Source organism: Triticum dicoccoides, chromosome 2A (assembly GCF_002162155.2).
Source record: "Triticum dicoccoides isolate Atlit2015 ecotype Zavitan chromosome 2A, WEW_v2.0, whole genome shotgun sequence".
NCBI classification, from domain to species: domain Eukaryota; kingdom Viridiplantae; phylum Streptophyta; class Magnoliopsida; order Poales; family Poaceae; genus Triticum; species Triticum dicoccoides.
Genome location: NC_041382.1, coordinates 575,950,989 through 575,966,538, shown reverse-complemented (window position 1 = coordinate 575,966,538; position 15,550 = coordinate 575,950,989). Strand labels below are relative to the sequence as shown.

The following is a 15,550-nucleotide window of genomic DNA, read 5'->3' as shown; positions in this document are numbered from 1 at the left end:
CGCCGCCATGGAGGCCATAGACCAAAGGGGAAACCCTTCTCCCATCTAGGGAGAAGGTCAAGGAAGAAGAAGAAGGAGGGGCTCTCTCCCCCTCTCTTTCGATGGCGCCGGAACACCGCCGGGGCCATCATCATCACCGCAATCTACACTAACAACTTCACCGCCATCATCACCAACTCTTCCTCCCTCTATGCAGTGCTGCAACCCCTCTTTTACCCGCTGTAATCTCTACTCAAACATGATGCTCAACGCTATATATTGTTTCCCAATGATGTATGGCTATCCTATGATGTTTGAGTAGATCCGTTTTGTCCTATGGGTTAATTGATGATCGTGATTGGTTTGAGTTGCATGTTTTATTATTGGTGATGTCCTATGGTGCTCTCCGTGTTGCGCAAGCGTGAGGGATCCCCGCTGTAGGGTTTGCAATATGTTCATGATTTGCTTATGGTGGGTGGCGTGAGTGACAGAAGCATAGACCCGAGTAAGTAGGTTGTTTGCGTATGGGAATAAAGAGGACTTGATACTTTAATGCTATGGTTGGGTTTTACCTTAATGATCTTTAGTAGTTGCAGATGCTTGCTAGAGTTCCAATCATAAGTGCATATGATCCAAGAAGAGAAAGTATGTTAGCTTATGCCTCTCCCTCAAATAAAATTACAATAATGATTACCGGTCTAGTTATCAATTGTCTATGGACAAATAACTTTCTTGTGTGACAACAAGCTCTCTACTAAACCTAACTTAGTTGTGTCTTTATCTAAACAGCCCCTACTTTTTTTTTCATGTGCTCTTTATTATCTTACAAACCTATCCAACAACACCTACAAAGTACTTCTAGTTTCATACTTGTTCTAGGTAAAGCGAATGTTAAGCGTGCGTAGAGTTGTATCGGTGGTCGATAGAACTTGAGGGAATATTTGTGCTACCTTTAGCTCCTCATTGGGTTCGACACTCTTACTTATCGAAAGAGGCTACAATTAATCCCCTATACTTGTGGGTTATCAGCTGTGTACTGGTATTGTGTACATCCGTCAAACCATGCATGATCTGCGTTAACCCTCTTTACTTCTCAAGTAGACTACACAAAATTACCAGAAGGACATACTAGCATAAAAGCATCCATCTTTGTACCCAACCCAACACCAGCAACCCCCCCCCCCAAAAAAAACTCATCCTAAGAACAAGTATAATAACGATGAGGACATCAATACCATTGTTACACCCACAACCCCTACTGCTACATATACTGGACCAATTACTAGAGCTCGTGCACGCCAATTAAATTATCAGGTACTTTTGTTTCTTGGTAATGATTCTAATGTTCATGAGTATGATGCTGTCTAAATTGGATACATTTGTTTTGCTTACAAATGAAGGGCCTGGCATGGATAAGAGGGATGAACACTGGAGCAAGACCAAGCATGGAGATGATGGCATGCACAAGGGGAACAAGAACAGAGTTACAAGTGATGATTTCAAAACTTTGAAGCCACCATAAAGAGTGCATGAAGTCTTGGACGAAATATATAAGATGCCACTTCATAAATTTCGTCCAGAGGGTATTCTAGGTGTTGTGTCACCTTATTATTGGGTCAGGCCCATATAATTTCGAAATACTTAAGTATAGGTTGTTTTTAGAGTCTGTATGTGTGGGGAAACAAGAGTTAGGGTTGGTTTCGGGCCCCTCCTCCAAGGGCCATTGAATAAGGTACAGTCAGCAGACTGCAAGCATTAAAATATTATATATTTATTGAGTTAGATGAGAGAGAAGGGAAGTGAGTTGTAGATTAACAGCCGGCTGTAGCACGTGCTTCAAGAAACAATGCGAGAGTATAAGATGGGCCATCTATTAATGAAGTAGTACAAGGGGCGGAGCTACGCTAATTCAAGGGATGCATACCCGATGATTTTTGCAAAAATATTTCAGTACATAAGCTTCTATATGCATGTATATAGCCGATGGCAGCCTAGTTATGCGAAGAGAACGATTCAGCGTCATTTGGGCTTTATTGGGCTGCCACGTTGCTAGTACAGTGCTACTGGGCCTTGCCCTTCAGCCTTGATGCTGGCTTTTCATGGAAGTCCGGGAACCAGCCCGTCTAGTCAACTTGCGACTGCAATTCCGCGGATTGAATTGCCGCATTGTAAAACTAGGGCATCGCGCATTGGCCGCATCTGCCATCTGAAGTAATCGCCGCGTGACGGCCCGTGGATCGCTGCCTGCGGCCTGCCGCCGATCGACTGCCTACACACGTCCTCTGCATTATGTGATTGGCAACGACACATTGTGCACGGCGCATCCGCCATGTCCATCTAGCACGCAAGTCGTCAACGGCTGCGTGCACAATTTCACCCATCGTCTCATTGTGATTCGTCATTTTTTTTTAATATTTTCAACAAATTGTTTAATCGACAATAGATGATTATATTAGTTTTTAATTTTGTTTTGATTAAATTTCTGGAGACCAATACTAATATGATTGCTTGGTCAGTTTCCTTTCACGTAAATTCTTGATGCAAATAAAGAAATATTTCATCATTTCTCGCTTCCAGAAAGGCGATCGTAGAGACATATTCTAATTCTCCTTATACTCGAAACATAGCTAAATTGTTAGACATATGTCGCTACAAAGAATAATTTATAGTTTCGTTATGAACTTCTTTATCTCTTATTATATTGTTGTGTAGAAAAAAAAACTTCGCATACCCATGTTGAAAATCCTGGCTCCGCCACTGAGTAGTACTACTTAGTAACTAGCTACTATACATGTTGACTATTAGATTGGCTATAGATGATGTGACAACCTCATATAGTCAATTGTTTACTATACTATTAACCATGCTCTAAAGGCAGATTTGCAAATCACGAGGTTGCCCCTAGACCAGTGGTTTATAGAATACCATTGAAGAATTTACTTCCTTTCATGACCATTTCGTGTATTGATGCAGATCTCATTACTCCCTACAAAAGTCTCTATCTGGTGGAATATATATGCTCTATCCAGAAACACTTTAATTCAACATTATGCTCCCACTTGAAAATAAAAGGTCCATAATATTGTGATTTTGGAAACAAAACCACATGTATGCGTACATACTTTGTGATACTATGAGTTCTTTCATAGGTTAGTGCAATTACAAGAACTGACATCATGGAAAAAGAACAAGTTTAATGCAAAAGAAGCGAATATCCAATTTTGAGCCCATGCTCATCTCACCCGGTGAACAGTAAATTCAAAAAATCCAAAAAAAAATGGCATGGATGTTTCAGTGCGTGAGATCCGTGTCAAATTTCAGCTTGTCCGGACATCTGAGTAGCTCTAAAAAATGGGTCTGAAAAGTACATGAACAGTTTAGAAAATGCAGAGTTATCAAACGGGACCTAAACTGTTTCACATATCTCAAGTTTGTCTTTTTTTCTGAGAGTTACTCAGATATTCAAACGAGCTGAAATTTGGCACGGACCTCACGCACTGAAGCATCTTCCATGCAAAAAATGTATTCTTTTGAATTTTTCTAGTATCTTTTTTTACTGTTCATGACGGGAGCAAATGAGCCAGGGAGCTAGATAGTCACTCTCCAAAATAAGTTGCTATTTGGGCTCTCATTTATCTTTCCTTTTTTATTTTGCATAACAAATGTTAGCATGTGTTCTCATGGAAATTTGCTAATATATGGTATCGATATGTATGACTCTCTTCACGAGCGATGTTTGCTGCTCTGATGTGATGGTTCTCTGGGGCTTTACCACGACGACTTCTCGACTATCTATTGCAACAAGGTTTGTCTGGCTTCGGTTAGGAAGGGCGATGACGATGGCGTATCTTCGGCTCGCTCCAATGCTTTTAGTCGTCGCTAGGTGACCCATGGACATGCTTGTAATTTTTATTATCTTTGGTGTTATTTGTACGCCTATTACTAATTATGAATAGACGGGAAGGTTCTTTCAAAGAAAAAGGGGTATCTAGTTAATCTTGAAAAATCTAATATGCAGATTAGCTTTGTCCTAAGTGAAACCTTATAAAGTTTGACCTGGTTATAGAAAACAATACAGACATGTACAATAACAACTGTATAGATGGTGTGGAAATATACTCAATGATTATTCCAATAATATTGATTTGGTATTATAGAATGTTAATATTTTATATATATATAAATTCAGACAAAATTTACAAATTTTAACTTGAACAAAGCTAATATGTGAAGTAAATAAAAACGGCGGAGTATTTTGTAGGGAGCAACCAACACGAGATGTGTAGAATGTGCATTGCACAAAACGCAATTGCTATCGTTACTGTACGCACATGCCTTTTATGTTTTTTTTTCTTATAGTAGGAAATAGTACAAAACATGAAAGCACATATCTTTGGAGGATTCTTTCGATAAGGATCGGGAGGCAGGCCGGGAGGACAAAATCCAGGCACCAAATATGCTCGTCTTCTATGCATGGCGTTGTCGCCCCACTGTTGAGGGCCCTCGTGCGCCGCACGTGCTTGCCACGTGTGAGCCGGCACGTGTCGCCGCGCCATTGCCCGTCCGTGCAAGCCGCATGTGAAGCCAGGCGACGGGGCCACGTGCGAAAGGCGCGCCACTAACTTGTCAAACAACGAGCACTCCTAAGCTCCCTCCATTATTGACTACACTTTGGTTTATCTCTGGACCTGGACACTCGGACAGGCGCAGCTATAAAAGACGTGGTGAGAGCATACTTGGTTTGCATGTCAGGCAAGGGAAGCTAGAGAGCCAGCAAAGTGCACAGCAAAGGGTTATGGGATAGAGCTGCATTTGCACCTGCACCTAGAGAGGAAGAAAGGTCGAGGGCTTGGAACTTGGCCATGCATGCGATTGCGATGCATGCAACGTTCTCCTTGACCCTCTCGCTCTTCCTGTAGGTGCAGTGGCATATGCAACTCTATCACAGGCATCCTAGGTACACATCACTCGTCACACATTCTCCCCATCTTCTTGCTTTTGGCTACATCAGAAGCTCAAGGTGTCTTTATGCAAGTAGCTCGTCCAGCTTCAGCTTGGATCGATAATAGGTGAAGAAGAATGGCGTGATATGGCTGCATTTGCACCTGCACCTGCGACGAAGAACAAAGGAAACGCTTTTTGTCCTCCTCAAGTTGCTAGGTGCAGTGGCACATGCAGCCGTATCACATGAATTTTCTGAACACAAGTTGAAGTTACTTCAGTTGTTTTGCCTTCTTTTTTACCCGTCCTGCTGGACTCGTAACTATGTAAATGATGTATTCTTGGCAACTGCCGATTTTCTTGAATATCAGAGCCTCATAGGCAACTAGGGATGCTAGCATGAACACATGATTTTTCCCAAGACAAGTTAAGGATCCATTTGATTGAATTTTTCTAAAGGAAATTTTGCAGGATTATTCTAACTTTTAGGAATTTTTTCCCTATATGTGGGTTGCTTGATTTGTACGTACGATTGAAATCCATAAGATGTTTGCCATGTGACTCATTTGCGCTAGAGGCCCCTTGGATTCTAAATATTATAGGATTTTGGTAGAATTACAGTCCCCAGGATTTTTTCCCTATGGACTGTCTTTGGATTAAAGGGAGATTGTGCTACTCTCTCCGATCCATATTATTTGTCGTTCAGACGAATGTATCTAATATTAAAATACAGTAATATATATGTTTGAGCGACAAGTAATATATATCTGGATCAGAGGGAGTACCTAGAATTCTAGGATTGAATTTGGTTGTCTCAGTCCCGCAGGAATCCGAAACAAACACTACAACCTCTTTTCAAGACTCAATCGCGTAGGATCAAGGTATATTTATTGTCTTCCACCCAAAGGACCATTCCTATTTTGCATCTCTTTGTTTTGCACTAGTAAATCTGTTACATTGTTGTGTTCATTCTATTCGTGTGTTTCTAATCCAATCCAAAGAGGAGTCTTAAGAAAATTCTCATCCAGTCCAACCTCTCGTGATGAATCCTATGTTTTTGCAATTATATGTACCAAACCTATTACATTTCTATGTTCATCCTATTCATACGTTCTCAATCCAGTGATCCAAAGGGAGTCCTAAGAAAAATTCGCATCCACTCCAACCTCTCGTGAAGAATGCTATGTTTTTTCCTACACATGATCAAAGCTTCATGCAACTATATACTTTCATGATGGCATGTCACTCTACTCCTACACGTGAGAACTTACATAACCAAAACAAGATTGAATATTGACATATCATATTATTACACATGCAAATATGAGTGGCCGTATGCATCGTTCTGATGCAGAGGTCGAGGAGTCCCCCTTTTCAAAAAACACACACATGCAAATATGTAAATTGCAAGTCACATATGCATGATGTATCAGATGTAGATTAAATTCTCGTAGTTCAACCCATCAAAAAATAAAATATAAATTTTCTTATGAAGATACTGTCAAAATCTTGAACAACAACAAAAAGTAAGACTGAATGACAGTTCTTTTAGGCATGTTCACATTGCTATACTTTTGTAGCAATGAACTGTTTTATGTTTTCCTTTAATAAAGTGTTGATGTGTGTGCATATCGCGCGCTGATAATCATAAAGTGAAAAAATAGCAAATCATCTAAAAGAGAAAAATTGGCAGCATTAAAGCATGAAAAATTCTAGAACAAAGGATAACTTAATGCTTGGAGGTTTGTGCATCTTAAGCTCAGTAACGAAAGCTTCTAGATAGTACACGTGGCAAAATAGGAATAGGTCCTTACAAAGACTTGTCAACTCTCCACTGCTAGGTTAACTTCATCCAACATCCAATATTAAAGATTTGTCAACAGTACTCAGATTTGTTAACTCTCCACCGCTAGATTAACTTCATCCAACATTCAATATTCACGCACTATATAGTAGTATAGATATAGATGTTTTTACTATTCACACGTTTAGAAATCCTACAAATCAAAGAGGCCCTAAAGTTACTTTAGATGTTTTTCTCCTAGTCCCTGTCCTGCTTGAGTCATAACTATGTAGGAGTACTCCTTTTGTTAAAATAAGTGTCGTGTTTCAGCTCAAATCTGAACTAAAGCCACGACACTTATTTTAAAACGGAGGAAGTAAATAATGCACTCGTGGGTACTACTGTTTTTTTTTTTGCGATGGGCTTAAGGCCCAAATATTGAACATCATAGGTCCTTACAAACACACCCATACAACAAAATCTTGGGTTGCCGAAGTCTACTTCCTCCTGCATCCATCGGCAGTCTACTATGAGCTTGTAGAAGCAGCAGCAAAGAAGTCATCGATGCAGACCGGAAGATGCCAGCGACCACAATCTTAAGCAAATCACCGCCCCGAAGAAGAAAACACCGATAAGGGGCTGTAGAGACTCTAAAGACAATGAAAGTTGGCCAAATCCAGATGGATCCAGCAAAAACCATAGCCCCCGCCCACGATAAACGTACAAACGGAACGGGGAGAACATTATTCCTAGTTTAGAACACTGCCGCCGTCTTACCGCCCCAGACCAAACTCAAAGATAAGATAACCTGGGAAAAAATCACACTTGCCGCCGCACGACAAGTCTGGGTCAGATATCAAGCTCGCCGTTGTCTAGGACCATGCACCGACTCCCTCTTATCCTGTGACCTTGAAAGGTTGGGCCGCCATTGAAGATAGCTACGTTGGATCACCAATGCCACCATGGAACATTATCTCACTAAGATTGCCACTCAAGCACACAAACCCCTTCACCATCTTGCAGCAGCCCTCCACCTCCACAATTAGGCCACCCCCGATCAGGACCTCCCCGCCGCCGCCACAAGGGCTTTGCCCAGCAACACGCGCTGGCTGCAGCGAGAGGGGTAGTAGATGGAGGGTGTCTAGGGTTTTGCTCGCGCATCTCGTCCTCTCTCCCCACAAAAAAGGTTGCACATGGTACTACCGATTCTTGAATATCAGTCTCATAAGCAACTAGGGATGTTACCACATGACATATGTATCTAAACACACACCCAATATGTCCCAGTCAGCTCATAAGTTAAAGAGTGTGGCTACGTGTCTCTCCTAGTAAAAAAAGCAACTAGAGATGTCAGCATGAACACAATAAATAAACTAGATTACAACCAGCTCAGGTTACTGAAGCAACTGCATATGTTCAGTTACAGCCTCAGCAGGCAGCTCAATGAGATTAACAATTTGGGTACAAATAAATTCCAAGGTTCACAGTCCATACAATTGAATCAACGCCCTACATACCTGATTTACTAAGGCTAAAGTTAGTGCAGCTCAACAGGGTTCGTCAAAAAGGAACTAATGCAGCTTACATATAATGGGTTTCGGGGTCAAGAACCAACAATGGTCGATGGCATCTCAGCACATCCAAATTGGAGATAACCCCGCAACTCCAAGAATATCAATCAAGCCTTTCGGGATTATGTCCCACTCCTTGTCACCCTTCGGAACATGTCTTTTATGTTCTTTGATCCTACCTCAGGCTTCAGTTTCTTTGCAGGCCTCCCTTTGCTTGACTTGGCACTGCTATTTCCTACACCCCCCTGTATTGACGCATTGGACAAGCTTAGAGAACATGGTGTGAGCGTTGAAAAAGATCAAGCATTCTTGAGGAGTTTACCTCTGAGGGACGAGCTGGAGCAGGTACCGGAGAACTATCAGCACAAAATGACGTGTCATTGGTTTTGGCCATATCATTTATCTCACTGATGTCTAACCTGCAGTGGAGCAGATTGTGGTAGCGTGAGACAGATGGACAATACCAAACTACTGACTCTTCTTTTCTTTTCTATTTGTGAGGGACTCTTGTTGAAAGAGACAAGTCTTACTGCAATTTCTTGCAGAGTACCATTAGCCACGGTTCATCCTTCAGGTTTTCACGAATTATTTGGACAGCCTCCTTTACTGTAGCACAAATAGTAAAAACAGCTCCATAAGAACTTTACAGTTCACCTTATCAAGAAAATTTTAAGCTAGGGTTCTAAAATATGACGTGGGTTAGGAATTTCATTTTTGTTAGATGTTCTCGTATTGAAGTAGTACATACCACATGTACAGTTATACTAAGACAGGGTATAACTTATCTATCCCTTTTTCTGTACCCCTCCACTGGGCTTAGATCAATATACTATAAAGCTCCCTTAAGTTACACTGTCATGTGGGGCACGTCTTACAGACGTGGGCCGCGCGGCCAGGAGCAGCCGACGGCCGCATCAGGCAAGGCGCAGGCTGGACAGGAGTCCTGATCCGGGCACATTAGTTCCTAGACTAGTTTATTTCGTATAGGTTTCTAGTTTGTTATTAGCCCATGGGGCCTTTATATATCAGACAGTTAGCACCCTTTAGGGATAAGCAATAAAGTTATTTCCTTCTATCTTCCCCTCCCGCATCATAGAGCAGCCAGGCAAAAACCCTAGCGCTCCTATCCACCGCGACTACGAACTACGTAGTCGGGGTCCTGCTGTCTTGGGCACCGAGGCCCTTGACAACTTGGTATCAGGTTCCAGGCGATCCTCCTCCTCGTCCACGCTCCATCCGCCGGCCGCTGTCCCCCCTGTGTCCGCGCCCAGCTCCCCGACATCGCCACAATCCGCTGCCGCCTCGGTCACTTCCGGCATGGCAGAACCGACCACCGCGGATCTGGCTAAGATGATCGAGGCCTTGACGGCCACGGTGATGTCCCTGCAGTCGTCCGTCACCGCACTCCAGAAGGACAAGTCCTCCTCTTCATCCAGCGCTGCCGCCGCCCATGATGGGCAGCACCACAATGATCGGCCGCCCAGGTTCCAGAAGATGGACTTCCCCAAGTTCGACGGCAAGTCTGATCCGCTCGCCTTCATTAACAGATGCGAGTCCTTCTTCCATCAACAACGGATCGCCGAGGAGGAGAAGGTGTGGATGGCGTCCTACAATCTCGAGGGTCCTGCCCAACTATGGTATATGCAGGTCCAGCGCGACGAGGGCACACCTCCGTGGCGCCGCTTCTCCGAGCTGCTCAATCTCCGCTTCGGGCCACCGCTGCGCGCTAACCCGCTGGGCGAACTAATGGCGTGCAAACGCACGACGTCCGTCGTCGACTTCCAGGAGCGGTTTGAGGCACTCCTCCCCCGGGCAGGCACCTTATCCGAGACACAGAAAGTGCAGATCTTCACCGCGGGACTCCAGCCACCCCTCAGCCTCGACGTGGAGATCCATAACCCACAGTCCCTCGCCGTCGCCATGAGCCTCGCCCGCAAATTGGAGCTGCGCGACCAGTGCGCGCTTTCCGCCGCGCCACCGGTGCGTTTTCCACAGAAGGGCATCCTGCCGACACCAGGACCACGCCTCGCGCCCCCCGCTCCGGCCCCACCAGCCGCACCTCAGCAGGGCCACAATCTGCCGGACGGACGCCCAATCAAGCGTCTCTCCCAGACAGAGATGGAGGAACGCCGTCGCCTGGGCCTTTGCTTCAACTGTAACGAGAAGTTTGGCAGGGGCCACAACCGCGTGTGCCAGCGCATCTTTCTCCTCGACTTAGCGCCGGACGACGACGACGACGACGCGGCCTCCGCCACTGATGATGCATCGCGGGCCGACCCTCAAATCTCGCTCCACGCGATCGCCGGCGTGCGCACGAGTGAAACCATGCAGATGCAGATTACTCTCGGAGGTGTCTCCCTCCTCGCCCTGATCGATTCAGGCTCCACCCACAACTTCATCGCCGAAGAGGCGGCCGCTCGTGCTACGTTACCGCCCCCCACCACAGAGAAGATGCGCGTCACGGTGGCCAACGACGAGCGCGTTCCGTGCCAGGGCGCGTACCGCGTCGTGCCCTTCCGCATCGGCCACGAGGAGTTCGCGGAGGATTTCCTCGCCTTGCCGCTCGCGGGCTACGACATCGTCCTGGGCACGCAGTGGCTGGCGTCGCTCGGACCGATCCTGTGGGATTTCCGAGCCCTCTCCATGACATTCTGGCGGCGGGGCCATCGGGTGTGCTGGCACGGCATTGCAGGACCGGACGGGCCAGCCCTAAAATCATGCAGCGGCCGCGACTTCCTGGACGCCATCATCACCGAGTTCGACGGCATCTTCGCCGACCCCTCCGGCGTGCCACCGCCCCGCAGCCGCGATCACGGCATCACCCTGCTACCTGGTTCCGCCCCGGTGGCCGTCCGTCCGTATCGATACCCGGCCGCGCACAAGGACGAGCTGGAGCGTCAGTGCGCCGCCATGCTCGCCCAAGGTATCATCCGTGCGAGTTGTTCCGCCTTCTCGTCCCCGGTACTGCTGGTCCGCAAGGCCGACGGGTCCTGGCGCTTCTGCATCGATTATCGCGCCCTGAACGCCATTACTGTCAAGAATGCGTTCCCGATTCCGGTGGTGGACGAACTCCTCGACGAGCTATGGCACGCTCGTTTCTTCACCAAGCTCGATTTACGTTCCGGCTACCACCAGGTGCGGATGCGTGCGGAGGACATCCCGAAGACAGCTTTCCGTACTCATGACGGCCTCTACGAGTTTCTGGTGATGCCGTTCGGACTCTGCAACGCGCCGGCCACGTTCCAGGCCCTCATGAATGATCTGCTGCGGCCATACGTGCGCCGTTTTGTTCTCGTCTTCTTTGACGACATCCTCATTTTCAGCGAGACATGGGCTGACCATCTCCGACATGTGCGCACCGTCTTCACGGTCCTGCACCAGCACCAGCTCTTCGTCAAGCGCTCCAAATGCGCGTTCGCCGTTGAATCAATCGCATACCTGGGTCACACCATCTCCGCTGCAGGCGTGGCCATGGATCCGAAAAAGGTGCAGGCGGTGGCGGACTGGCCGCAACCACGCTCGGCGCGCGCGGTTCGGGGCTTTCTCGGCCTTGCGGGGTACTACCGCAAGTTTGTCAAGGACTTTGGCATGGTTGCCGCGCCCCTGACGGCCCTCCTTCGCAAGGATGGTTTCTCTTGGTCGCGGGAGGCGGCAGCAGCTTTTACCACCCTCAAGACGGCAATCACCACGGCTCCCGTCCTCGCGTTACCGGATTTTACACGGCCGTTCATCGTCGAGTGTGACGCATCGACGTACGGTTTCGGGGCCGTCCTTCTTCAGGACCACCACCCGGTGGCTTTCTTTAGCCGGCCAGCCGCGCCACGTCACCGTTCCCTGGCAGCGTATGAACGGGAACTCATCGGCCTGGTGCTCGCGATTCGCCATTGGAGGCCGTACCTATGGGGGCGTCAGTTTGTGGTAAAAACGGATCATTACAGCCTCAAATTTCTGCTTGACCAGCGTTTGGCCACCATCCCGCAGCATCATTGGGTTGGCAAACTCCTGGGATTCGACTTTACGGTGGAGTACAAGGCAGGTAGTACCAACACGGTGGCGGATGCACTTTCCCGCCGTGACACGGAGGAGACGACGCTCATGGCGGTCTCAGGGCCTCGTTTCGACTTCATCAATCGCCTCCGGCAAGCGACATCCACTGATCCGGCGCTCGTCGCACTGCGGGAGGATATCACGGCAGGTGCGCGGCAACAGCCTTGGGCGCTCTCCGACGGCCTCGTTACTTTCAACGGCCGCCTCTACATTCCGCCGTCATCCCCGCTACTCCAGGAGATTCTCAGTGCCGTGCACGATGATGGGCATGAAGGCGTCCTGCGCACATTGCATCGTCTCCGCCGCGATTTCCACGCACCTAACCTTCGCAAGACGGTGCAGGAGTACATCCGCACTTGCGGTACTTGCCAGCGGTACAAGTCCGAGCACTTGCACCCTGCTGGGCTGCTACTGCCGCTGCCGGTACCCACGGGCGTGTGGACTGACATCGGCATCGACTTCGTGGAAGCGCTTCCTCGAGTAGGCGGGAAGTCTGTCATCCTCACCGTGGTGGATCGCTTCAGCAAGTATTGCCATTTTGTGGCGTTAGCCCACCCATACACGGCAGAGTCAGTGGCACAGGTGTTCTTCGCTGAGGTTGTTCGTCTCCATGGCGTGCCGCAGTCCATGGTCTCTGACCGCGACCCCGTCTTCACCTCCGCTTTTTGGCGAGAGCTCATGCGCCTCACGGGGACAAAGCTGCACATGACATCAGCATTTCACCCGCAGTCGGATGGTCAAACGGAGGCTGCTAACAAGATCATTGTGATGTATTTACGGTGTCTTACCGGGGATCGTCCCAAGCAGTGGCTCCGGTGGCTTCCCTGGGCTGAGTACATATACAACACCGCCTACCAGACAGCAACCCAAGAGACTCCGTTCAAGCTTGTGTATGGCCGTGACCCTCCCACTATTCGCTCTTACGAGCCCGGCGACACACGGGTGGCTGCAGTGGCCAGGAGCATGGCTGAGCGCGACGAACTTATCGAGGACGTCCGCTATCGTCTACAAAAGGCACAGGCGGTCTATAAGTCCTACTACGACAGACGTCATCGGGACATTCGGCATGAGGTGGGCGATTGGGTTTGGCTTCGCCTTCGACAGCGCGCCGCGTCCTCTCTCAACTTGCCAACCAGGGGCAAGCTCAAGCCACGATTCTATGGGCCGTACCGCATTTCAGAAGTGATCAACGACGTGGCATACCGTCTTGAGCTTCCGGCACGCTCGCGCCTCCATGACGTGTTCCACGTGGGCCTCCTCAAGAAGTTCTTCGGCATTCCTCCAACTACACCGCCGGGATTGCCTTCGATCCACAACGGGGCGGCTGTTCCAGAACCAGAACGCGTGACTCGTGCGCGCCTAGCACGCGGCGTTCGCCAGCTACTCGTCCACTGGAAGGGTGAAGCAGCTTCGTCAGCTACATGGGAGGATCTTGACAGTTTCGTCGAGCGCTACCCCGCTTTTCAGCTCGAGGACGAGCTGCTCGTCGAGGGGGGGAGAGATGTCATGTGGGGCACGTCTTACAGACGTGGGCCGCGCGGCCAGGAGCAGCCGACGGCCGCATCAGGCAAGGCGCAGGCTGGACAGGAGTCCTGATCCGGGCACATTAGTTCCTAGACTAGTTTATTTCGTATAGGTTTCTAGTTTGTTATTAGCCCATGGGGCCTTTATATATCAGACAGTTAGCACCCTTTAGGGATAAGCAATAAAGTTATTTCCTTCTATCTTCCCCTCCCGCATCATAGAGCAGCCAGGCAAAAACCCTAGCGCTCCTATCCACCGCGACTACGAACTACGTAGTCGGGGTCCTGCTGTCTTGGGCACCGAGGCCCTTGACATACACAGTCCAATTTTGCATGAAAAGAAAGTCCAAGGATTATTGTCATAGCTTAAGGCATTAAACCCATTAAGCATCGCCATAAGGGTGGCCAACCAGCTATGCCATGTGGCGCAAGCTGGTTGGCCACTGTGAGATAGCTTTTGAAAAAAAATAGATGGAGATGAGGAATTTTATAAAATACTTTTTTTTTAGATGGAGGTGAGGACTCACGTATTCTTTTAAATGGAGGGCTATGCAAAGTGGCGTTCGCTGGTAGGACGCGGCGGTATTTTTGTTTTCTTTTTTACTTCTTTTTATGATGGAGGTGAGGATTGTTTTCTGAGATATTTTTTTTAGATGGAGACGAGGACCTCATGTATTTTTTTTAAATGGAAACATGCGCACAACTACCTCTCAAGCGGCGCCACAAGGTGGCGCCCCAACCACTACTGTTGTATATAGATCACACTAATGACCCATGTTCAAATAATATGGTTGTATCAATGTGGAACTTATGATCAACATTTAACTGTTTGATTATGAGATGAACAGACACTTGTAAAATAAACTGGGCAGTAAGATGACGAGAAGTTACAGTGACATACACAGTTCTCTTTCTCCTTGAGCAGCATAATTTTTACCTAACTTGGAGATAGCCTCTTTTATACTGTGTACCTGTAAATGAGATTGAGAGTAGATAGTTAATTCTTGATAGTACAGAGGAAGTGAAAAGGTATGATTTGGAATTCAATTAACCAGAAAGTTGTAATTACGGAAATAAATCAAAACAGAGTAGTAAGTTACCATGAAAAACTGTTATCCTTTCTGCTCTCGATCAAGGATCAAGTGAACTAGCGACAGCAGTGCATATCTATTTTATGTTCACGTTTCTGCTTGTTAGCTTTGCCTGTCTAGTTTAATTAGCAATCCTACTAGCTAGCTTTTCTTATATTTTATCTTGTTTTTGCCAGTGCCACCTCCACGCAGGTAGGAACATGATAAGATGCATTACATTGGTTTCTCAATGGTATATCCTAAAATATTTTTGTGACATCAAACGGCTCATCGGTATAATAATAAGAGCGCTCATCGGTATAATAATAAGAGCATGTCCAACAGAACCCTGAAAAACTCAACCTTCAAAACCAGTTTGAGGGTTGAGAAATTGTCGTTTTGAAGGCCGAAAATCGCTGGCGCAGATCAGTGCCCTCAAACCAACCCTCAGAACAGAATATTCTGTTCTGAGGGTTGGTTTGAGGGCACTGATCTGCGCCCCGTCCTTCAAACCCGCAAAACTGGACAGCAAACTGCGGCGGTGGGGGGCGGACGGCCACGCGGCGGGGCTGCGGGAGGCGGACGGCGACGCGGGCTCGGGCGGGGCGTGGAGGCGGACGGCGGGGTCGCTCGGGC

General features: G+C 47.6%; 1 protein-coding gene across 3 annotated transcripts in view; it reads right to left on the bottom strand.

The window, feature by feature from the left end:
* Positions 1-8,059: 8,059 nt before the first annotated feature.
* Positions 8,060-15,550, bottom strand: part of LOC119355472 (ribonuclease H2 subunit B-like) — an 11,252-nt gene continuing 3,761 nt past the window's right edge. For all 3 annotated transcript variants that reach the window (XM_037622275.1, XM_037622277.1, XM_037622276.1), the window contains exons 8-11: positions 14,746-14,815; positions 8,805-8,880; positions 8,597-8,693; positions 8,060-8,519 (exon numbers count right to left, since the gene is read on the bottom strand). In XM_037622275.1, the coding sequence (XP_037478172.1) occupies positions 8,397-8,519; positions 8,597-8,693; positions 8,805-8,880; positions 14,746-14,815 (366 nt within the window). In that variant the 3' untranslated portion in view covers positions 8,060-8,396. The remainder of the gene's footprint in view (positions 8,520-8,596; positions 8,694-8,804; positions 8,881-14,745; positions 14,816-15,550) is intronic.